General features: G+C 41.6%; 1 protein-coding gene across 1 annotated transcript in view; it reads left to right on the forward strand.

The window, feature by feature from the left end:
- Positions 1–25,942, forward strand: part of MYO3B (myosin IIIB) — a 381,433-nt gene that overhangs the window by 171,230 nt on the left and 184,261 nt on the right. The window contains exons 9-18 of the mRNA XM_060106164.1: positions 4,989–5,085; positions 6,068–6,184; positions 6,701–6,805; positions 9,201–9,284; positions 10,340–10,542; positions 14,938–15,036; positions 15,358–15,472; positions 22,685–22,811; positions 23,610–23,820; positions 24,620–24,767. Coding sequence (XP_059962147.1) covers positions 4,989–5,085; positions 6,068–6,184; positions 6,701–6,805; positions 9,201–9,284; positions 10,340–10,542; positions 14,938–15,036; positions 15,358–15,472; positions 22,685–22,811; positions 23,610–23,820; positions 24,620–24,767 — 1,306 coding nt within the window. The remainder of the gene's footprint in view (positions 1–4,988; positions 5,086–6,067; positions 6,185–6,700; positions 6,806–9,200; positions 9,285–10,339; positions 10,543–14,937; positions 15,037–15,357; positions 15,473–22,684; positions 22,812–23,609; positions 23,821–24,619; positions 24,768–25,942) is intronic.

Here is a 25,942-nt window from a genome sequence, read left to right on the forward strand (position 1 = left end):
AGTAACATTTTCCTTACTATATGAGATCCATTGAATGTGGTGATAAGGGAATGGTTCCTCTAATCTATCCAAATTGTCAACTTGTTCCTGAGCTTTGTACATGGCTGCAGAAGCCTTTGTCTTAGACTCTTGAGGACCACCACCTTTGAGCCTGGACCCTCTCCCTTACTCCTTTTCTTTACTCCTTTTTTCTCCACCCCCAACGGATTTTACTTACTTATCTGGAATCTGGTGGGAGTGTTAGTCATTTTCCAGTCCTTCCGGTTCCACTCTTGGATGGAGGGGAGGGCTCTGATCCTGAGTGTAGAGGAGTGGAGGTAGAGGTGGCCTTCCCAATGGTCCTCCTGCCATAGGACGACCGTCTAAAAGACCATCAGGCATTTTTCAGTGCAGAGTTTCACCTCTCACTAGCAATCCCCTGTCATTTTTAGACTAAAAGATTTTGTTTCAAATATCATATATTAACGCATATATGTGGAACCTAGAAAAATGGTACAGATGAACCGGTTTGCAAGGCAGAAATAGAGACACAGATGTAGGGAACAAACGTATGGACACCAAGGGGGGAAAGCGGCAGGGGGTGGGGTGGTGGTGTGATGAATTGGGCAATTGGGATTGACATGTATACACTGATGTGTATAAAATGGGCAACTAGGGCTTCCCTGGTGGCGCGGTCGTTGAGGGTCCGCCTGCCGATGCAGGGGACACGGGTTCGTGCCCTGGTCTGGGAGGATCCCACATGCCGCGGAGTGGCTGGGCCCGTGAGCCATGGCCGCTGAGCCTGTGCGTCCGGAGCCTGTGCTCCGCAATGGGAGAGGCCACAGCAGTGAGAGGCCCGCGTACCGCAAAAAAAAAAAAAAGGCAACTAATAAGAACAGGCTGTTCTTACAAAATAAAGATTTTGTTTCCTTCCTACCCTTGAATTATAATTTAGAGGCCTTTCTTCTATGCCTTGTTCTTCATCATAGTTGGGCATGAAGGGAAGAATGCCTCCTGCCATACCTACGTGAAGCTCCTGCAGCCCGGTGTGGACCTGCCTACATGGATGTTACTGCTTCCACAGGCAAAGTTGACAGGAACAGGCTAAGGGATTAAGGAATCACTTTTGGACAAAATATATAGTATTTTGTCAGTGTTATTCATAGGGCCAGCAGCTCAAACAAAGAAGTCTGCAGGCCCAGTGATGAGATATCAAAGAGAACTCCCAGAAATGGTTTTAACCATAATGCAGGTATAGAGATTAAGTGATAGTGAAGCCAACAGCACTTTAGGACTTTATTCCCCCAGTGTCTGAACTAACCTGGTACCTTCTACAGCTTCTTTCCCCCCTCATGGGCTGGACCTAAGCCATCCCCAAGACCCCCCATCCTCTATCTGATCTGTGCCCGCTGTTGTTTCAGGGGAGCTCCCAGTCTCCACCTCTGTCTCTGTCTCACCGACTCTTCAGATCCAGTTCTTATCCTCCACCCATTGCCTTAGACCTGATGTTTCAGAATTGCCCTCCTTCCCACCTTACTTGAACTGGGGACTCAGACACCAGTTTCCCCTTTTCCTGATCCCTGAATCCTTAGGTCAACCCTTCTCACCACTACCTGCCCCACACCACACCAAACCCGAACTCCAAGAACCAGCCTCAGAATTGCCCTCCTTCCCACCTTACTTGAACTGGGGACTCAGACACCAGTTTCCCCTTTTCCTGATCCCTGAATCCTTAGGTCAACCCTTCTCACCACTACCTGCCCCACACCACACCAAACCCGAACTCCAAGAACCAGCCTAAGCCAGGGCTTTGAGTCTCATCCTCTCTAAGCTGTACCCCCAAAACTCCATTTGTCTGGGAAACCAGGCTTGGCAGACAACATACTTAGGGCTTCATGAAAACAAATAGAAAATCTAGCAAAAAGCAGTATAGACTTTGTTGGGATTTGAAAATATCTTCTAAATCATCAAAACTATAATACCTTACCATATACTCTTAATGGAATGCCTTTTGCTTTATCCAACCATTTACCTATCTCTCCATTCCTCTAAGCTTTGGAATACTCAATCCAAAGTTTTTAGTTGGAAATCTGTAATTTGCACATTAAACAAGGAATTCTTCAGCAAGAATTGATAATAGATGCTATTCTCAAGTAAGGCACTAGGTGGAGCATGTGAATTTAAAGGAAATTTAAGTTGATGGTTACTGGTGACAACAAATTATTTAACTCAAGGAAACTGTAAAAAAATTTAAACCAAATTTCTTTTGATTAATTTCAACTAAAAATAGACAAATGTAAAACAATGTAACACTTTTAATAAATATATGTACTCTAGGATAATGTAAATTTAAAAAGATAAAAATTGGAATAAATAATTTTTTTCCTCTTCATTCTCTCCAAACACTATAGCCAAAACAGGAAAATGAAGCAGGTAGCAATTTCAGAAGAACACTAGTTGGGGAATACTGAGATAGGGCTGGAATATATTTTTTTCCCTGAGTGAGAAAATGAAGTGGTCTGTATCAGAGTGGAAATACCTTGCAAGCTCAGATTTGTGGACAGCATCTGCATGATTCCTGGAGGTTAAATCTGTGAGATAGATATACAGATAAGTTCTTCAGGGTTCAGAAGATAGCAGTTTCGATCCTGGTGGTATTGCATTGTACATGTTCACAGTTATAGTCACGACTTTCTACTAGAGTTTATTTATTTGTGATATTGCAAGTGAGGTTTGTCAATGCTTCCATTTTTAGTTGGCTGTAAAAATGTCATCCAGCGTGCAGCTTGACATCCCTATATGCAGTTCAGGCTGACTTCAAGTCCAGGTCAGGGGCTTCCCTGGTGGCGCAGTGGTTGAGAGTCCACCTGCCGATGCAGGGGACACGGGTTCGTGCCCCGGTCCAGGAAGATCCCACATGCCTCAGAGCGGCTAGACCCATGAGCCTGCACATCTGGAGCCTGTGCTCCGCAACGGGAGAGGCCACAACAGTGAGGGGCCCGCGTACCGCAAAAAAAAAAAAAAGTCCAGGTCAGGAGTTACTGGAAGAAAAAAAAAAATCTCAGGAAACTCACCATTGACTCAGTGATATTTTGAATTCTGATTCCCCCTGTCAGCCTGTTACCATATACTTCTCAGAGTACCATGCATTCTGTCCAAGATATTTAGTTGCATTCAGTGGGGAGACAGAATGGAGAGTGCTTACTTCATCTTGACCCGAACCAGAGCTGTGGATTTTTTTTAAAATTCCTGACTTTCTTTGTCAAAAGATGCTTGAAATAAACTCTAACATAGACTGTTCCATACGATTGCAAGATATAAATTTAGGAAGGAGATAAACTAGCTGAATTTAATATGATGAGAATTTAATTTATGAAAAATATGTTGCAATATTTTGTTTTATGGTGAACTTCAAAGGAAAAAAATGCTTGGGTTTTATGTGAAGAGGATTGGGCCAGAAATGTGTACCCTCCTGCTGTTTTATTTGGCAAAGTGGCTAGATAGAAGCAGCTCTGAGTTTTTTTAAAAGGCTGTTTTTCAAACAGATATGATTTTTCTTTGACATCACTAATATGTTAGAATACAGATGAATAAACTGTTCTGTCTAATAATAATTTTAAAATGCTTAGGTTATAAATTTGACTTTATTAAGTAAAATTAAGTTTCATCTACTTTGGACTTTTATATGAATTAGCAGCAAAATTGGTTCTAGCACTGGAGATGACTAATACCATGCTTAAAATACTCCTTCTTCAAATCTATCAATAATAGGGGTTAAGAAGTAACTTTTAATTTAATAGGCAGGAAGTTTTTTAAATGCCTAGTGAGTACACTCCCAAGAGAAAATCTCACATGTACGCAAGGAGATGCACATAAAGATACTGAGTGCTGCTTTGTTTTTGATAGCAAAAAGTTGGAATCAGCCTAAATGTTGTTCAAGACTGGGTAAAGAAATTGGTACATATTTATATGATGTAATATTACCCAGTGATTAAAGTGACAGTCACTTGCTCACTCACTCTCATTCTCTCTCTCTCTCCCTCATTCCCTGTCTTTCTCTCTATGTATGTATGTGTGTGTGTCTATCCCTGTCACTTTTCATGCCCAGTATCATCACAGGTCCATATATATATATATATATATATATATATATATATATATATATAATATTATATATATATATATATATAATATTATATATATATAATATAATATATTTTATATATATATAATATTATATATATATTATATATATAATATTATATATATATATAAAATATATATATATGGAAAGAGAGAGAGAGATGGGAGAAGGGGGGTTGGGGAATCATGATGTTGAATGGAAAAAAAGTAAATTTGCAAAATGAAACCACCAGTATGATAACATTTTTATAATTTAACATACCAAATCTGTGTATTATGGGTACATATATGTGTATGACCAATATTTTTAAATTGGAAGGATACCCATGAAATAGTGGTCACTCAGGAAGGGGAGTGGGATGGAACATGGGTCCCAAAGGGATTTAAAATAAACAAGATAAAATATAAGCATTTAGCGATTCGTTGGTATCTGCTATATTATTCTTTGAAGTTTTCTGTAGTTTCAGAAATTTCTCAAGAAGTGTGGGGTGGTGCTGGTGGACAGCAGGAGGGGACCTCAAGGGAAGTACCCTAGTGAGAATTACATGCCTGACACTGAACAGAAAACAATGCAAGGAAGTGCTGTGGTTGGCACGTAAGAAAAGCAGATATAAGTGTTAGATGGGCCCCCTTGGCTGTGCTCCTCATGGCAGCGGAAGGCTTGAGCTCTGGAGCTCCCCTTCCCCCGGGAGCCCTGCAGTGATGGGGAGAGAGCTGGGGACCTGGACTGGACTCGCTCTTCCTGCCCCTTCTCTGAAGTCTCTGAACACGTTGTGTGGTAAGACTGTGGCTGAGTTGTTCTTGTTGCCTACTTTCTGCTATATTTTTTACTGCCTTAGTGCTAATATTCTCTGGATAAACTCTAGGCATGAAAGGATGCATACCAGAAGACCCTATCATGTGGAAGATGCTGAAAAATACTGCCTTGAGGATGATTTGGTCAATCTCGAGGTTCTGGATGAGGTACTAAATATTTAATAGACAATTTTCACCAATGACATTTGTTTCACATGAGTGGTGTGACCTTTCTGTTGTAGATCATATTCTCCTAAGGTCACTTGAAACTTTAATTGTTTGTATAGCCTTGGGGTGAAGCTCAGGAACATTTGGCTGCTGTGACTATGATCCGGTGTTGTGTGCATTTATAGTCCCCCAGATGTCCTGAATGATGATGAGGAAAGGATTTGGATTTTTCCCATAAAGGCCTTTATATTGTAGGCTTAAATGATGTATTAGATCAGCTGAAATTATTTTCTGTTTATAGAAAAGTGCAACTTAACCCTTAAATTAAGATAGTTGTTTGTTCTTCATAAAGAGGAGCTTCATTTAGGGAAATAGTGAAGCTAATATAGCTTGAATTCTAAATTTGGAAACTGTGATAATCCCCATTTAAAATATGCATGTTTAATAGAGCTGTTAATTGCACCGGACCTGCTTCTGCTGATTCTAACTCTGGGGACCCTTAACTGCAATGCATGAATCACTAAAGTGTGATATAAAAGTGTTCAATTCTGCATTCCCACCACATAAATTTTAAGTGTAATGCTTTGAGAAATGAAGTTACAATTTGTCTGTACTTTATTAATAGTAATGACCTATTAAATCAAATTCTAAATAGAACATTTTGGTTGGGTGAGACATGTTTTTTTTTCATAATAACTAACAAAAGCTTTGTTTCATATGTCAGAGTCTCTTAGCAAGTCCTAAGTGGGCCGAATTCTTTTAGCATATTACTAATTTTTTCTTTTTTCAAGGCAAGTATCTGCATTTAGGATCATTAGGGTCCTAATGATTAGGATCCTAATCAATAAGGTATGACTTAAATGGACTATTTTAATGTTTTAGAGAAAAATATTCTTGTAAGAATACATTTATTGTTATTTTTAGGATCTCTCCCTTGACTGGAAATAATGTTTACTGTCAGTACTATTTATCCTCTTCTTAGGATACAATTATTCATCAGTTGCAGAAGCGTTATGTGGACTTACTTATTTATACATATGTTGGAGACATCTTAATTGCCTTAAACCCCTTCCAGAATCTAAACATATACTCTCCACAGGTAAGGGATCCTTTATGAGCATGTGGCTCTTTAATAGGAAATGTGAAATCTCAAGGGAAAATGAAAAGGGAGAAAAAAATGAGAATAAAATTATGTCGTCCTAGGGGTGTACATACCCCAAACTGAAGATAGTAATGCAACACAGATGGAATTGTTACATTTTGGGGGTAACTTTTTAAGTTAATATGTAACAAAACAGCTAACATTCATTTAGTGCTTACCATATACCAGGCACCGGGTTACCTTGTTTATCTCTCATGAACCTGTGTGACAGGTAATATTATTAAGCCTATTTGGCAGATGAGGACACTTAGCATAGTGAAGTTAATGCCCTTCCACAAGCTTAGGAAGCCAGTAAGTGAAGAATTGGGATTTGAAGTCAGCTCTGTAGACTCCAGAGCCTCAGCTCTACAGCCTCCCTGATGCCACAATTCCCCTAATAAGTGACGAAGCCTTGGTTTTGTGGGCAAAAGGTACTGGGACATTAGAAGAGTTCTTTAAGTTAATGTTTTTCAGTTTTCCAGACTTTATCATGGAGTGAAACGTGCCTCAAATCCCCCCCACATATTTGCATCAGCAGATGCTGCTTACCAATGCATGGTCACTTTCAGCAAAGACCAGGTAAGAGCTTACTGCCCTTCCCCACCAAGTCCCACAGTAGGATGTGTTCTGTCCTCCTCTGCAGCTCTTAAGTCTTCCTAAAAACTTTCCATTCTGGTTGCTGGTGCTGACTCAAGGAAATAGGCAGTAAAATAGTAGCTCAGTGGAACAGGAACAGTGATAAAGCCAGAGTAGCAGGAAAATGTGAAAACCCTTTTCAAGAAATGTGAAACGTCCTTATCAAGGGCACTCATTTCCCCTGGTAAAATATAATAAAGATAATTCTAATGTGAATATAAGAATGTAGAGCTAACACAAACCTGATGACATGGCAATGACTGTCATAAAAATGGGATGGAAAATGACAGACATGAAGTTATTTCCAATGAAGGTCTCAGAAATTTCATGGTCCAATCCCTTTTGTATGAAATACTGCACACAGGTTGATAGTGGTTCTGCACCACACTGTTTAGCTGCTGAGAAATTGTGATGAATTGGGTAAAGACTGAACAAATCTTAAACTCAGTGCTAGTTAAACACAAAGCTCACCCATACGTTTTAACTTTCTGGACCTCTGATTCATAGTGGTGGCATATCCAACCTTTGGCCCTTCCTTTACTTTCAATATGTGTGTTTTCCCTTCTGTCTTTATTCTGTTTGAAATAGAAACAATCTAATGTGGTGAGAAAATTTTATGAGAGAAGCACAATGTGTATATTTCCTGAGACCTGTGAAGTCCCAGCTTTGGATTTGCTGAGGAGCTGATCGAAATTATAATAGTGCCAGTTACGAAATGGAGTACCTGGATTCACTGTGTGTTAGAAACTTGGCTTCTCCACATTCTTACCTTTCCCGGAGACTTGTGAAATGTCCATAGAATTCATAGAAAGGAAGGAAATGAAGAGCGATATATGTGTTTCTCAAGTTAAAAATTTACCCCACTGTGTTATCTTTTTTCTAACACTAAATGTGTGTCTTTACCAACACCAGCCAGTTCTCCAATTCCCTGACACCAACTGGCTGTCTAACAATTCAGTTCCATCAATTCTGATACGAACTATCCATATTTAGCACAGACCTCACAGGTTCAGGGCTCAGTCCACAGACTGCCCCTACTTCAGACACCAGCTGTGAATGGGGTACCCAGGCTACCTACACTTCCTCCTGGCTGACTGCAAATTCAGGGATTCCCACAGCCCCCCACAGGTTTGATAATTCACTAGAACGACTCACAGAACTCAGGAAAACACTTTACTTAGGTTTACTGGGTTTTTATAAAGGATACAACTCAGGAGCAGACAAATGGAAGAGATGCATAGGACAAGATACAGGGAGGAAAGTGGCGTAAAGCTTCCACGCGTTATCCTCCCAGGCCTGCGACATATTCACACCGGAAGCTCTCTGAATCTTGTTGTTCAAGAGTTTTTATGATCTCTGGCCCTTCTCTCCTCCCCAGAAGTTGGGGTGGCGGGGGTGAAATTTCCCACCCTCTAAACCATGTGTTTGGTCTTTTTAGTAACCAGCCCCCATCCTGAAGCTGTCTTGGGCTCCACCTTGAACCACTTAGTGAGCAGTTAGGTTTGGTTGAAAGAGACTTGTTTGTGAATAACAAAGGATGCTCTCATCACTCCCGTCATTCAGGACATTCCAAGGGTTTTAGGAGCTCAGTGCGAGGAACCAGAGACAAAGACCAAATATATGTTTTTTTTATTATACCACACCCGCTAATCTCCTTTATATATACATAAAGAGCTCCTAGAAAGAAATAGTAAAAGACCAATAATGTATATTTTTAAAAAGGCAAAATATGGACTGGTCACAAAAAAAGGAAAATATGAATGACCTTAAACTTACGAAAGGATGCCCAATCTCACTCCTAATAATAGAAGTGCAAATTAAAAGTGTACCAAGGTGTAATGTTTTGCCTATCAGACTGGCAAAAATCCAACATAGCCATTTGGTGAGGGTGCAGGAGAACAGACACTTTCAAATACTGACACAGTCCTTAGGAAAGCAATTTGGTATTATCTATCAGACTTATAAATGTGTTTACCTTTTGGTCCAACAGCCCCACTTCTGGGAATTTATTCTACAAATGAAGCTGCATATAAATATAATGACCTACGTATCGGGTTATTCATTGCAGTATTGTTTGTAATCACATCGGGAAAATCTCAAGTATCCATCAATATGGGACAGGTTAAATAGACTATGGTCCATCTATATAAGGGAGCGACAAACTACTGAAAAGGTTGAGGAAGCTCTCGGTGTACTGAAATGGAAAGATTCCTAAGATATATTGCTCAGTGAAGATTTAAGGTATACAGTGGTAGATGTTATATGAAAACCATAGCTGAACACACAGGGTGTTTACTGTGCTTTGAATTCTTCACCAACACTTCATTTTCTGTGTTAGTGCATTGTCATCAGTGGAGAAAGTGGCTCTGGGAAGACGGAAAGCGCTCACCTGATAGTTCAGCATTTGACTTTCTTGGGAAAGGTATTGACGAACTGCTTTCTGTATCGTGGTTAGAAGACTGCGTATTTTCTAAATGATGGAAATACTGGTTTTTATTAGGGGTTACATAGAAACATTCCATCTTTGTTATGTTCACCTCCTGATCGCTAGGCCTCTTAAGATGTCAGCATGTCCTCCACCTTTCACACAGTGAAGAAAATAATGCCAGCACCAATTTACTAGATTATCGGCAATTAATTTTTCATGTTTTCAATGCAATACAAACATTCAGCCATTAAGCAGTAAAAGTGGTTAAACATTAGGAGCAGGAGCAGGGAGCGCCACTAAGGTGATTAAAGGGTTAGAAATAGAGCTCTCTGAGCAAAAGTTGAGGGAAATGGAAATTCTCAGCGTGGTGAAATGGACATCAAAGGGTTAGCTTTAAAGATACCCTAGCAGTTGCTCATACTCAGAATTAGTGTATTATGAGACAAAGAACAAATTTAAGAGTATTTTTTACAGATGAGGTTTATTGAATATTATAGTGAATACCTGAGAAAAGTGATGGTATCTCTCTATTTAAAATTCTTTCTGGGCTTCCCTGGTGGCGCAGTGGTTGAGAGTCCGCCTGCCGATGCAGGGGACACGGGTTCGTGCCCCGGTCCGGGAAGATCCCACATGCCGCGGAGCGGCTGGGCCCGTGAGCCATGGCCGCTGAGCCTGCGCATCCGGAGCCTGTGCTCCGCAATGGGAGAGGCCACAACAGTGAGAGGCCCGTGCACCGCAAAAAAAAAAAAAAAAAAAAAAATTCTTTCTAAGCTCTTCAGGCATTTTATCTGTCAAGAATTTTAAGAGAAGTGTATCTGGTTGTAAAAACTAATGACCTAATCTAGCCTCATCTGATGCTTATACATCTGGGGAAATGCTCATCTGAGAAAACAATGCTGGTGACTGATGCTAACTTCCCCAAATGGAGTTTTCCCCCCTGAGGATAAATGTGAAATCTGGGGGCTGGGTGGTGTGGGTGGACCTTGCGTGGCAGCTCTATTGGAGTAATGTTTCTGGAGGCTCCTTCTGACTGTTCTTGTTTGGCACAGGCAAATAATCAGACCTTGAGAGAGAAAATTCTGCAAGTCAACTCTCTGGTGGAAGCCTTTGGAAATGCATGCACTGCCATCAATGACAATTCCAGCCGTTTTGGAAAATATCTGGAAATGATGTTTACACCAACTGGAGCTGTGATGGGGGCAAGAATCTCTGAATATCTCCTTGAAAAATCCAGAGTTATAAAACAGGCAGTGTAGGTGCACTATTTTCTCGCTCTGGCTTTGCGCTGCAATATAGACCGGGCGGCTTTGGGAATTTTCATGGCTCCATTCACCCTTGTTCTTAGCATCCTTGCCCCCCATCCCCACCCCCAGCCTCCCCAAGAGCAAGGAATTATTTAAGCAGAGGGTAAGTGGTGACTTCTAACCTAAAAGGTGTTTACAAGCAGAGTAGAAAGGGCTGGGTGGGATTACACTGGGATAGGTATGCCCATTCCTCCTGAGTTTGTTATACCAGGTATAATTTAACAATATGCAGTTACTTTTAAAAATCATTAAGTCCCTTAAAATTGAGCTTGTCTACCAAAAAAAAAACCCACTGAGAATATTCCGCATGTTCATTTTTTCCCTAGATTGAGAGAGGAAAAAAACTTCTGTTTTAAGAAGAGCAGTATAGCAATAGCCCAATAGCATGGACTGCCCCTGGTTCAAGTGCTGGCTCTGACCTTGACTGTGTGACCCTGGGTATGTCCCCTATCTTCTCTGTGCCTCCTCTGTGAACTGGAGATGCTACTAGAGCCTACCTCATGGGTTTGTTGTGAAGATCAGTGAGTTTGTTTGTATAAAATGACTTTACAAAGTACGTGGGTTGGTATATGTGATCAGAGAGTTAGCCGCTGTTATTACTGTTGCAGGACATCAGAATTCCTCAGGGGCATGGCTCCCTTCATGCATTAATCAGTAATTATCTGTTGAATTCCCACTGTGTTCCAGTGCTGTGCTCTCTGTTGGAGTTGCAAGAGTGAACAAAATAGACAAGGTCCCAGTGTTCATGGGGCTTGGAGTGGATAGGGGATGGAAGAGGGGTGGGCGCCCAGGGACGGGGTGGCAGGGGAATCGCAGGCATTAAGCACAAAAAACCATAAATGCAGACCAAGTGTGATAAGTACCAGGAAGCAAAGTAAGGTGCTATGAAGGTAAAACAGGAGAAAGGGCAATAACCTAGTCCAGGAAGAGAGGGCTCCCTGTGTAAGAGACGTTGAATCTGAGAGTCACTAGGAGTGAGCCAACGAGGTGAGATGGGGACAGGAGTGGGGAGGTGGGAGAGAGGAGCAAAGTCAAGGCTGAGGCCAGGTCATGCAGGGCTTTGGAACCAGGCTGAGGAACCTGATTCTAAAGGCAATAACAGGAAGCCATTTGACATTTTCAAGAAGGGGAGTCTCAAAAACCAACTTGCATTTTGATATAATGAAATAATGGCTCTGGCTTCAATGGGGCAAATGGATTGGAGGAGACGTGAGAAGTACAGTTACGACATTGAGACCACCAGGAGGCTGGTTTCAAATCCATGTGAGCGGGAATGTTAGCCTGCGCTGAGGTGATAGCGGTGGAGATGGGGATGCAGGGGAGTTGATGCATCTGAGAGATACTGTGCAAGTAGAACCCACAGGACTTGTTTTGGGTTCAGAGCCCCAGCATCTTTTATCATATACCTGCAGTTTCCTCACAAAATAGGGACTGACATGAAAATTAAACAAATGTACCAAAGGCTAGAGTCAGTCATTTTAGCTTCCGTGTGGTGTCTCAATCAATTTTTATGAGGTCCCTACTTCTTTCTTTCCAAATTAGGGTGATTTTAAAGTTTAGGGAGCTACCTCTGAGAGAATGGAAATTATAGTTTTCTGTGTTCAAATGTAAAGTGGTCTTCTGTAAGGAAAATGTGAGGAGGGTTCCAGTCACAGCTATGTCACTTATTAATATAACTATCCTTATACCTTATTTTCCTCATGTGCAAAAGGGGCATGATAAAGCCAACCTCACAGGGCTTTTATGAGAATTAAATGAGATGATATGTGATTTTTACCAAATATAGAATCTGAAACATAATTGGTACCTAATAAACCATAACATTATTATTATTAAATTTAGTCAATATGATAGCACTAATGGATAAAATAGACTGAAGACATTGGATGAGGAGAAGATGGGACCTGTGCAAGTTCTGTTTGTCTGACCTTTCTGGTTCTGTCCTCCTCCGGCACATAGTAGGATTCTCCTTCTTGGAACCCTGTGGCTGGATATGGTCTTAGGACTAGTTCTGGCAAATGAGTGTTTAATGGAAAGACCCTCCAGAGTGCTGGCAAAGTGCAAGATGGTGGCTGCTCCATCAGCCTGGGCCCAGTGACTCTGATGAGCAACCCCACCCCCCACCCCCTGCACCGTGACCCTCAGTAGACAAGTATTCTGAGCAAGGAGTAAGACTTTATTGAGTTAAGCCACTAAGATCTTGGGATGTTTGTTACTGCAACCAGATGGATGTCGGTAGGCAAAGCTTGGAAGAATTGAGCACTAGAAGTATCTGCAAAAACCTGTAGGAAGGTAGGACCACGATGGGTCAGCCAATGCCTGCACCTGTACCAGAGGCAGAAGAACAACTGGCATTCATGCGGGCATAGCAGTTCATGAGGCCCCGTAAAGGCCTCTCGTCTCAGTGAATGGTGCCACCATCGCCAGATACTCAAGATAGAAAACTAGGAGCCAGCCTCCAGGTCCCTTTCCCTCACCACCCTCATTCATTCTATCTGGACAGTCTTTTAGTTGTTTTTCCAAAACATATCTTTAAGCTTACCCTTGTTCTCCATCGTCCCTGCCATTACCCTGTCCCAGTCACTCACTGTCTCACCAGATCCTCCTAATTGGTCTCCTTGCATCCATCTTAACTTCTTACAGTCTAGTCACACACTTACAGTTTAAGACACTTCAAAGAATTCTAATTGCATAATCAACAAAATCCTCATTATGGCCTGACAAGGCCTTGTGTGGGCTGACCCTGCCCACCTGCCCACCCGCTTCTCACCAGCCTTCCTTTGTTCTACGTGGATATCATGCTCAGAGCCTTTTCGTATACGTTGCTCCCTCTCTTGGGGATGCTCTCCCCCTTCTCTCTGTAGCTCCTCCCAGTCCCTTCTCATGCTTCACAGTTTGATTTTAGTGTTATTTCCTTCCAGAGTCCTTCCCTTGACTTGTCGCAAGTGGCCCTCATCCCCCAGCGTTGTTCATCTCAGTCCCTTGTTTGTTTCTTTCAAAGCCCTCATCACCAGTTTCCCCGTTGATTCATCTGACTCCATCACTAGAAGGAAGCTCCAGAGGGCATGAACCCTCTGAGTCCTGTATCCCTGGCACCTAGTGCAGTGCCTGCCATGCTTGGCACTCAATAAGCTTATTAGTTGAGTGAACAAATGGGTGAGAAATGGCAAGTAGAGACATCGAGAACACAGGGCAGAGCTAAGAATGTATCAGAAGAGCTTGGACAGGATGAACAACCACAGGAAGACTAGGATATCCAGGAGATGCTGAAGAAAAGAGTAGGGCCCTTGTCACAGATAGGGACAAGGAGTAGAAGGAAGACAGGTTTCTTCCACAGAGCTACGTTGGCCAAGGTGAGGATTTGAGAAAATCCTGGGGCATCAACAGAAGAGAATGACCTCCTCCAAAGGAGAGAAAGGGATGTAGAGCAGGGCTTTTCAAACTATCTTTGCTGAAAGACTAGCTTTTCCAAAAAATATTGGGTTGGCCCAAAAATTTGTTTGGGTTTTTCCTTAAGATGTTACGGAAAAATCCAAACGAACTTTTGGGCCACCCCAGTAGTAGTTCACAATCTATTGTGAACCAATACTTTCGTAAAATGTAATTGAAATGTATTCAGAAAAATTATCATACTCTTAGATGTCATAGCAATATCACTTGCTATAAAATGTCTAGACATAGACTTTCTAGTTCCTTGTCTTATCATAAGCTGACAGCAATCCACAGACCACACTGAGAGCAACACCCATCCGAAAGAACCCTGGCCAGGGTGGCCTAAAAGAGGGTGCCTAGCAGGAGACCAGGGGACGGATGCAAGCCATTTTGAATCATATTTGAGAGAATACAAGTTTGAGAGAGCAGTCACCTCTCTTCTGCAACCAATTCCCCTCCCTAACTTGCTGTACACCTGGCTAGCTGCTTCCTGTCTTGGGCTTCAGTAAAGTAGGGAGTTGGGCTGATCTCTCTAAGCTGGACATCACTGTCTCTGAAGCAACGTGGGCTACAAACAGAAGACGAGTGGCACAGACGCATAGTCATTTGTTCTGGAAAGATCTCTAAACATATGTAACCTGAGCTGTTACCTATAATTGTTCCATTCTCTAAAACCTCCTTCTGCATATAGTAAACATAAGTGTGTTTAATAGTGTGACATTGTGGCAATTACTATACTAATCCTATCACTTGCTATTCTGTAATTGGGAAGTAGCATATTTAATTGCCTGTAAATGCAAATTTGCTACAGAATAATATTTTGTACAGAAAGGAAACTATATAAATTACTTGGAGTGGGGAATCCCAGAATATATTGTTAGTAATGTCCCTTTCCTTTTTTTTTTTTCCAGGGGAGAGAAAAATTTTCACATATTTTACTATATTTATGCTGGCCTTTATCACCAAAAGAAACTTTCTGAGTTCAGACTTCCTGAGGAAAAGCCTCCTAGGTAGGTGTCAGGGGTTTTAGTTGTTAATTTTTAATGAATATACAATTAGCAGTGGACAAAACTTGGAAATAGAGCTGTTCTCCTAACTGGACACTCAGTCCCTTTAGCTGAAATGCCCACATGAGACGGCAGGAACTACATCTCCCTTTGCATTTTCTAGAAAGTTCAAAAACTCAATTGCAACCATTTTACTCAGCATGTGCACCATTATTTTATCACTGTAAGGAAATGCCCTTGCAAAGAAGGAGCCCAATGATGCCCTGGTATTTGGGGTGCCATTTCCAAGTCATTGCTCATTCTGTTTGGTCATACTTTCTGTAGGTACATAGCTGATGAAACTGGAAGGGTGATGCACGACATAACTTCCAAGGAGTCTTACAGAAGACAGTTTGAAGCAATTCAGCATTGCTTCAGGATTATAGGGTTCACTGACAAGGTAAGTGATTGTCAGCAGAGAAAGAAACTCAAGTGTTAATATTCTTGGGTGAATGTGAGTGAAGATATGAATGTTCTAACTTGGGGCTGGACACTTGCTTTTCAAATGCCATGCTGGTCATGTTATAAGGTCTTGCTACTCAAAAGTGTGATGCACGGAAGAGAAACATTGTCATTACACAAGACTGGTTAGAAATGCAGACTCTCAGATCCAACTAAGAACAGCAGAATCAGAATCTCCATTTTAATAAGATGCGAGGTGAACATTGAAGTATAAGTACCCTTGTAAGTGCCTCGTGCCTGTGAATTGTTGTCACTGTCATCAGTTCACGCCAGCTGTGATAACAAACACCTAAACAATGCTGCCCTCTTCTGAGTTGGGGTTGTTCCAGCCATTAGAGTGAATTGTGTAATAGGAGTATAGGAATATGTAGGTTACCCCCAAGCCACAGGAGTATATTTATGCAAGTAGTTCCTTGTGCCCCCAAACAAATTAAGCCTTTTCAACTTTCTTGCAGTCACTTCCTTCTCCATGGCACACAGTTGCACATTATTAGCCATAGCTCTAAGTACTGTACTACCCTTATCATACTAGATACAGGCTGTCTCTATTATATGTATGCCAGAGGTGACAGAAAATATTTATTACCCTAGGCTCAAATATTACTCTGTGGTACATTTATGTCATAGTTTCTGGGCTTCTTGCCATCAATTTTGTGAAATATACAGATTCTTTTGCTTTTCCAACAAAGGAGGTGAATGATTAGGAGGTAAGTGAGAGTGTTTAAATCTTCAGGGATTAGATTACAAGACACTTGAGTTACCCTGGGACAGCCACTCTGGATAAAGCATTGCTTTTGTAATCTGTTGAGTTTGGCCAGCCCTTTCCTCCCCAGCATGGTTGATTTTAGTCATAAAAATACTTTTCTTCTTTCTAGCCAGCTGTTAATTTTCTCTGTCAGCCTCCCACAGACTTTAAACTGACAGACAGTGGAAAATCCCAAAAGTCAGATACAAATAGAAATATATTTCCCTTGGCTCCTTAGAGGAGAGCAACTTAACAGGTTCCAGCATTGTTAAAGGACCTTTATGGTTATTAATTTATAGAGCTGGTTGTTATCAAAGGTGCATCACCAGAAAAGTCAAAGTTCAGTGGAGATGGCAGTAGAGCCATTTAAAGTCACCTGGGTCATGCCAAAGTGTTTAGGGACATACATTCTTGAAAGGGTACAGGAACAGTAGAGAAGTCAGTCATAGGGTTAATAATATTTTGCATTCCATAAGTACAATGATGGTTGCAGAATACTGTGGAGAGATTGGTACTAGCTCTAAAGGAAAGGCTATAATATCAGCCCTGTCCAACGATAGAAATGTGCTGCAAATAATAATAAAACAGATGCTGTTTTAAGATAACAAAATTAAAAATGTTAAGTATGTATCCTTGAAGTAAGCCATCCCTAACCCCTATGGGAAAAAAAGTCTAGTAGAAATGAATGAATGGCTGCATAAATAGATATGAACATAAACATAAAAGGTGGTAAACATTTTTAATTTGTGCCTGGTCTGGACTGTTAAATGGTTATTTAACTGGTTATAAACTGGTTATTAATGAATAACCAGACTGGAATTATATGTATATGTGTAGATATTCACCATGTCCACTGTTAATTCATTTTAAATAAACACAGTTTATGTCAGTTAGCAGCCCTGGAAATGGAAGGAAAAAGTCTAGATCTTATCTTTCTTATCCTTAATTCTTTGGTTATATCTCTGTCTGTATCTCTATAGACAAACCATTTTGCTGAATCGACTCAGTTTGCTTTATGTTTGTAAACTCAAAGTAGTTCGACTAAATTCAGAAAGATTCAGTTGACTGTAGTTAGGCAGTAGATGCTAAATAGCTGATGTAACAGAATTTCTCTTAAGTTTTTCTGAGGGACATTTCTAGACAGAGCTTGAATGAGCTGGTTAATTTAATAAAAATTATGGATGGTCCCTATCCTTTCTTATGATGTCACTAATTCGGATGCCCTTCAGTTTTTCCCAAACCCTTAGAGCTCCTGGACTCAGGAGCATGAATTAAGTTCTGGGACACCAGCCAAAAGTATCTGAAAGAAGCCTTGACCCTACGTTTATTGTAAAGAATCTTCACTGGTGGAAGGAATCTTCCAATAACAATGAAGTTCCTCATGGGGGTGGGGGGTTATACTTAAAACCCTATGATAAAGATCGGTGCTTTTCTACTCTTAGTTTGTTTGTTTGGGTTTTTGTTTGTTTGTTTTTTCCTTAACATCTTTATTGGAGTATAATTGCTTTACAATGTTGTGTTAGTTTCTGCTGTATAACAAAGTGAATCAGCTATACGTATACATATATCCCCATATCCCCTCCCTCTTGCATCTCCCTCCCACCCTCCCTATTCCATCTACTCTTATTTTTGGATTAAACTATACTGTTTTTGTTTAATATTATGTTTGTCTTGCTGGTATATGAATTATCATAACATATTAAATAAATTGAGTTTTAGGTATGTTTATGTTTAATACTACATGAAGAGTTTTCTGTGGCAGGTTATCTGTGATGGTCAAGATTGGACATTTGGGCTTCCCTGGTGGCGCAGTGGTTGAGAGTCCGCCTGCCGATGCGGGGGACACGGGTTCGTGCCCCGGTCTGGGAAGATCCCACGTGCCGTGGAGCGGCTGGGCCCGTGAGCCATGGCCGCTGAGCCTGCGCGTCCAGAACCTGTGCTCCACAACGGGAGAGGCCACAGTAGTGAGAAGCCCACGTACTGCACAAAAAAAAAAAAAGATTGGACATTTACTGCAGATCACTTGATGAAGAGGTTAGGGAGAAGGCTTTGCGATTAGGGCAAATTTTTTTCCTTTTCTTCAAAACAGATTATGAATTGGGAGAGTACTGCTGAGGATAGACTGAGGGTTATATGTTAAAATGTTAATTGGGCGTGTTGAGGATTTCAAGTGTCTTAAAGACAACAGGACTTACCATTGACTTTAAAAACAAAAAACCTTTATTGATGTATGATTGACATGCCAAAAAAATTTTTTCTAAACCAACTACTGACTTGCAAGTTACAAATGTTGTGAGCCTCTGAAAAGGGAACTGAGTAAAGGCATTGGAATAGAGCCTGTAAGGGAGAAGGCCCTTCAGCTGGGCCTAATGCAGTGCTTTGGGCAAAACTGGTGAAAAACTCAAGACATTGAAAAAGAAGCACGGTAAAGAGAGACTGAGTGGGCAAGTAAATTCCTAGGGAGATACCAGAGACACAACTGCCATGAGATGCCCATGAACCCGGCCAGAGGTAATTTCCTTTAATCAACTCCAGGCTAACAGAGAAAACCAGGATCCTTCTCAACTTTCCACTTAGCCTCAACTCTATGGAGAGAATACCTATCTCAGTGAAAGTAGTATCTTCTGAGAAAAAGAGAGAAGAAGCCAAGACCATACATCCTGCATGGGGCTTTGGTGGAGAAATGCTTCCCCACTTTTGCTGATTGGTGGTGAAACTGAATTCACACTCATCAGCAGTGAATTGGGAAACCTAATTGGAGGAGTTTTTAGACTTCTTAATAAATTTTCCTGTCCTGAGTGAAGTGATTCCATTTTATCATGTAGAAAGTTGGGAATTGGTAAGAAATAAAAAGAGAGCAGCTTAGCAAGATTCTATAGGAAAGGCAGGGTTACCAGGAAAGGCTTCATAGCTGGAGATGAGGCAAGAGAAAATGAGCAAGGTAAGGAAGGTGAAAAATCCTTCCCAGGCTGGCTATGCGGGGAAGAGAAGAGACATTGGATTAAGTATTAGGGAGGGAGGAATAATCCCACAGATGGACATACTACTGATTGAACTCTACCCTTATATGAATAATGTTTTGACCTGAACACAGGAGTGGATGCAGGTTCCTAGGCCAGAAAAGAAGAACTAATTAGCCCAAGAAGGGGACTAAAGAGTCAAGTGGAATAGCCTGGAAATGGAGCAGGGGAGTACTGTAAGGCGAATACCTCCATAATGAGGTGATGAGCGTTGGTCACCCCCCTTCTGGAGTTCCCTTCTCTGAACCAAGGAAGGAGACCCAATCTGCTGTTAACTTCAGTCTTTTGCACAGTGCTTGAACGCCAAAATTTTTGCTGAAGGTTATAGGTAGTTCTTCTCTTTGAAAGAGGAAATCTGAGCATTATGCTGAAAAGAATATTGTCAGAGACACAAAAGGTGAGGGTGTGGTCTTTGACTGTCATTTCCTTTGGGGATGGTCATCCCAGGGGTAAAATGCCTGGAAGCCTTATTTTGGGAGGTTTCATAGCTTGTATAGTTATACATGGTATGTGTGTGTGTGTGTGTATGTTTTAATTAGAAGAAATACTTTTTTCCCTAAGTATATTGAGAGTTTTAGATAAGCTCTTTTTTTAATGCATTCTTTTTTTTAATTAATTAATTTAATTTATTTATTTTTGGCTGTGTTGGGTATTCGTTGCTATGTGCGGGCTTTCTCTAGTTGCGGTTAGCGGGGACTACCCTTCATTGCCGTGCGCGGGCTTCTCATCGCAGTGGCTTCTCTTGTTGTGGAGCGTGGGCTCTAGGCATGCGGGCTCAGTAGTTGGGGCTCGCGGGCTCTAGAGTGCAGGCTCAGTAGTTGTGGTGCATGGGCTTAGTTGCTGCACGGCATGTGGGATCTTCCCAGACCAGGGCCCAAACCCGTGTCCCCTTCATTGTCAGACGGATTCTTAACCACTGTGCCACCTGGGAAGCCCTAGATAAGCTCTTGAGATAACTGTGTATAGAAATGACAGATACAGAACTCACTGCTGTGGAGTCTCTGTTTTACTGTCTGGGATCTGCTTCTGTGGGGAGTTGCTGGATGCATTCTGTAAGCCTCACACTGTATTGATCAAGGTAATGAGGTGCTGTCATGTTAAATCCATGCTAGTCCCAGAAAACCTGTTTGGTAGGTGTTCTCCTTAGCCACTTTTAAGTTGTGTGATTAAAACAGTGATTCTTGAAGTCAGGAACATGACATCTTGCCTTTGATTTAGGAGTTTGAAGAACAGTATTTTTCTATAGTGGAAGCCCAGTTTAAAATTCTCATTTGTGGGCTTCCCTGGTGGTGCAGTGGTTGAGAGTCCGCCTGCCGATGCAGGGGACACAGGTTCATGCCCCAGTCTGGGAAGATCCCACATGCCGCGGAGCGGCTGGGCCCCTGAGCCATGGCCGCTGAGCCTGTGCGTCCGGAGCCTGTGCTCCGCAACGGGAGAGGCCACAACCGTGAGAGGCCCGCGTACCGCCAAAAAAAAAAAAAAAAAAAAAAAAAAAAAATTCTCATTTGTCTTTGTAGCATTGTCATGTATCCAGCAGATGTCACTGTTACAGTCCGTGTTCAGCTTTTTGGCTTTACTGAGCATTGTTTGCAGGAAGGCTCAATTTGGGGACAGTGCTTTATCAGTGGTCTAATAACAGTTCCTATTAGTTTGCTGCTATGTATAGTACTAAATCAAGTTCCCTGCCTGAGTGTTTTTTGTGGAAGTACTTTTCTCTATCTATAAGCATAATACGCAGAAATTTCCTGACTATATATTTCATTTCTCACCTACAGGAAAGGCAAATATTTAAATAAATAATTGTACTTTATTTATTTATTTATTTATTTATTTATTTTACCATTAATGATACTTATGTATTCCACTTTCAGTATAAAAGAGGACTTAGAGCAGCTGAACTGTTTTTACCCACATCACTTCTGTTTTTACCAAATGTGTGGAGTCTTCTTCCCCACACCAACCAATTCTCCTACAATTCAATTCTGACACTGTCTAACCTGGAGTTAGCTTCTGATTGCACAAGTTAGGGGCTTTGTCCCACAAGACTGCCCCCACTTCAGGTACCAGTTGCAATTCCCATGTTCTCATATTTCTGATGGACTGGCTATAAATTGGGAGTTCCCAAGACCTCCCCCTCCTCAGGTTCAATAATTTGATAGACGGGTTCACAGAACTCAGGAAAACGGTTTACTTACTACTACTGATTTATTATAAAGGATACAACTCAGGAACAGACAAATGGAAGAGATGCATAGGGCAAGGTATTGGGAGAAGGGACACCACCTCCTTTTACCACCTTCCTGTGTTCGCCAACCCGGAAGTGCTCCAAGCCTCATCAATTAGGGATTTTAGTGGAGGCTCCATTACATACGCATGACTGATCAAGCCATTGCCTACTGAGGATTAACTCCATCTCCAGCCAGTATCCCCTCCTTGAGGTGCAGGGTTCCACTAAAAGTTCCAACCCTTGAATCACTTCGTTGGTGCCTCTGGCAACCAGCCCTTCCCCCACCTATCCTCCAAGAGTCACCTCATTAGCACAGACTCAAGTGTGGTTGAAAGGGGCTTATCGTGAATAACAAAGAACGCCCTTCTCACCCCTATCACTCAGAAAATTCCTGGAGTTTTAGAAACTCTTGTGCCAGAAATGGGTATGAAGACCAAATATATATTGGGCTGGCCAGAAAGTTCATAAAAACCCGAATGAACTTTTTGGCCAGCCCAATATTATTATATTAAAACACCACAGATAATTTCTAGTGAGTCTTTCAGAAGATTTTCTGACCTCATTCATGACTATATACTCCATAATTCAACTTCGAATGTTCTAGTGAAACGTCAGTGAATGCCCTGCCAACTATTTCATAAAAGCTATATTCAGAGGAGGTTAAGGAAACATATCCACTCTTGTTTTGAAGAAAGAAGCATACCTGAATTTGGGAGCTGGTATTAGTTAGGGTGAAAGGCTAAAAATGGCTGAAAGAACAAAGAAGATCAGTTCTCTCTAATGTAAGCATTCCAAGGCAAGAGTTTCAGGTTGTACAACATCTCTGTTCCATCAGGTCATTGGTCTCAGGCACCCTAATCAGTGGTACGGTTGAGGCTGGGTTGCTGGGAGCTCCATCCAGCAATAACGGACAAAATGCTTAGAGGAGGCAGGCTCCATTCTGTAAGGCAGGCCTGGAAATGGCCCACGTTGTTCTGCTTGCTCCTTTCTTAAGAATTTAGTTACATGGCCTAACTGCAAGGGAGGCTTGGAAATTTTTTTGTGTGCCCAGGAGAAGGGGGAGGATGGACGTTGGTGGACAACTAGCAGTTTGCACCACAGCACTAGTGATCTCATTGACTGGCAGTGACCAAACGTGGTTCTTGATGTCCTTTCCAGGAGGTGCACTCAGTGTACAGAATTTTGGCTGGGATTCTGAATATTGGAAACATTGAGTTTGCAGCTATTTCCTCTCAACATCAAACTGATAAAAGTGAGGTGCCCAATGCAGAAGCCTTGGAAAATGGTAATTATTTGACACCTATGCACTGTGTGGCTAAAGTACATGTTTCTTTTACTTTCAGAGTTTTTCAAGACTCTGAAATATGGTGTTTTGTTGCTGGTCATTCAACTGGCTCTGGGTGTTTTCACTAACCAGTATTTCCCAGAGGCTGTCTTGTAGAACATCAGTGTTCTTTTCATAAGAGGCAAATAGATGTTCTTCAGAAAAGAATTCCATGCCAGGTAACTCTGGGCAGTGATTCTCACCAGTGGCTGCTTTTGAAAATCATCTACCAATTTTTGAAAAAAATACGAGAGGTTGGACCTCACTCTAAATTCACTGAATCAGCATCTGCAGGGGACAAAGTTGGCACCTATTTATTTTTAAAGTTTCACAGGTAATAATGGTGGCACAAGGAATAAGGATCCTGAGTTAGAAAAAAACTGATTTAAATAAACACCTTTTGTGTTAAACTGTAGCACTTTTTATGGTCTTTAATATACTAATGTGCTTTGTGATTCTCTAAGAGCAGCCTGTACTCTCCAGCAACTGCTCCAACTTATTTGGCCAAAGACCACCTCCTTCTGCATTTTCTTCATCTAACGTGTGAAGAGTTTTCAGAATAGTTTGGGAGGTATTGCATCAGTCTGGGTTCTTCTTGGGGTTAAGGACCCGGCTTGTTTATCCTTGGCCCTGAAGTGCTGAGGATGAGCCTGGCATGTAGCTGGTGTTGAGTAAATACTGGCTAGATGAATGGATGGATGGGTGGATGGATAGATGGATGTCTGCATTCTCCGGCATCATCCTTACCCTCTCTTCTAGCTGCCTCGGTTCTCTGTATCAGCCCTGAAGAGCTCCAGGAGGCCCTCACCTCACACTGCGTGGTCACCCGGGGTGAGACCATCATCCGCGCCAACACCGTCGACAGGGCCTTGGATGTCCGCGATGCCATGTCCAAAGCCCTGTATGGGAGACTTTTCAGCTGGATCGTAAATCGCATCAATACACTCCTGCAGCCAGACAAAAACTTATGGCAAGTTCCCCCGGAGAGCAGAGGCCTTGGGGAGAGTTGTCATTCAGTGTCTCTTAGAGATTGCAAGAGGAAGCATTTGGTTCTCTCTTGGGTTTTCTTTAGTGAAGATCTCAGGCCATCTCCTTTAAAAGACGCTGTGTTTATACCCAAGAGGCTCATGATTGACGGAGCCATTACAGTGCAGTGTTCAAGAGAACAGTCTTGGCTGGGAGCTGGGAAAACTGGGTTTGCATCCAAGCTTCACAGCTTCATCAGTGCATGTTCTAGGCTGTAGTTTTCTCATCTGTAAAATGAGTATAATATCCTCATCATAGTGTTGCTTTTAGAATCAACTAAGACATTTCATGAAAAGTGTTTAAAGCACAGTATCTCAGAGTATTATTACTACTACAGCTTTTTCTTCGCTAAGCATTAGTGGTTTCTAGATTGTGGAAGAATTGACAACATCAAACTCTAGAGTCTTCTTCCAACTAAGCTTTGTGTGTGAGAAAGTAGAAGAATAAATGAGCAGCCGCTCCAGCCCCTTCAAACAGAGTGGTTCCTCTTTAATCTCTTTATAAATGGAGCTTCTGAGGAAGGTTTGAAAGGATTCTACTGCTTTTAAACAAGAAGTTCGAAGTACTGTTGAAAAACTCAAGGAGCCAATGGTTTAACACACAGACATTTTCTCTCCCGGAGGTGGCAGGATGCCGATTTCCCTGAGTGGCTACATGTGTTGACAAAATGCAGGCACGTATTTTCTCACTGTCCTGAGATGGCTGTTTCCTCCCCTAAAAGATTTTATTCTTCTCTCATGCAGTACTTCAGACGATGGTATGAACGTGGGGATCTTGGATATTTTTGGATTCGAGAACTTTCAGAGAAATTCATTTGAGCAGCTCTGCATAAACATCGCCAATGAGCAAATCCAATACTATTTCAATCAGCACGTTTTTGCTCTGGAGCAGGTAACAGTGAACTCTGAAGGCACTAGAGCTGGTGGGAAAGGTACCTCAGGCTGCTCAGAGTTTGAAGCAGAAACCCTGTTTGGTTAACAAGCCAAAGACTCCAAAGAAAAACCACTGGTCACTCAGCTCAGTGCTTTGTGACCACCTAGAGGGGTGGGAGGGAGGCGCAAGAGGGAGATGATATGGGGATATACCTGTGCATATAGCTGATTCACTTTGCTATACAGCAGAAACTAACACAGCATTGTAAAGCAATTATACTCCAATAAAGGTGTTAAAAAAAAAACCCCACTGGTGAGGCAGTCCTGTCAGAATAACTCGAGTCTAAATTTAGTCTGAGAAAAAAAAGGTATCGATTTCCGTGGAAAGGTACATTTCCTCCCTTGAGTGAAGCTGGTGACAAGCCAATTATTTAAATGTTGTTTCCAAACTGATTCATGTGCATTGCTCAGAATGCTACATTCTCTTCTGCTTTATTTAACTAAAAATATCTATGATTGTGTCCAAAATGACTCAGGATGATCCTGAACTCAGGACACAGGTTCTTGTTGTTCCTAACTCCCAAACTGGCCATCCCCATCCCCTCTCTTGCACACCAGACCCCACAAGAAGTGGTTGGGTATCTTCAGGGAGGAATAAGGGCTGTTCTTGGTTTTCTCAAAATGGAAATCTTTCCCCTGTTTAATGGTAAATAAAACAGGATGTGAAGCTAGTGGACCCAAAGGCTAGGGGCCCTTCTCCTCCACCACAGCCTGTACCCCAACCCCAAGACTCTCCTGTATGAAGAGGGATTATGTAGTTGCACAAACTAAACGTTCTGACCAAGCTCCTTATTTTAATACAGGAGCAAGGACACACAAACTACTATGATTAGATAAACACAAAGACATGGACTAAAAATACCAGTATTGGTTTTATCACTGGAACTGGATAAATCCGTATCGCGCTCTTCTCCCCACTCAGTTGTACAAAACTAGACCTTATTTCAGTCCAGTTTCCTTCCATTTATCTTCCTGCGATATCTGGAGTTTTTCTAGCTTTTTAGTCTGAGATGATTCCTTTGCAGAATCCTTTGCAGAAGATAGAAATCGGCTTTCTTTCTGGTTTAAACCTTACTTGTCACTAAAATAAAAAATTTTCAGCTTCCCTTCCTTTCTACATCAGTTTCTCAATTC

The sequence above is a fragment of the Mesoplodon densirostris genome, chromosome 8 (genome assembly GCF_025265405.1).
Source record: "Mesoplodon densirostris isolate mMesDen1 chromosome 8, mMesDen1 primary haplotype, whole genome shotgun sequence".
Classification (NCBI taxonomy): domain Eukaryota; kingdom Metazoa; phylum Chordata; class Mammalia; order Artiodactyla; family Ziphiidae; genus Mesoplodon; species Mesoplodon densirostris.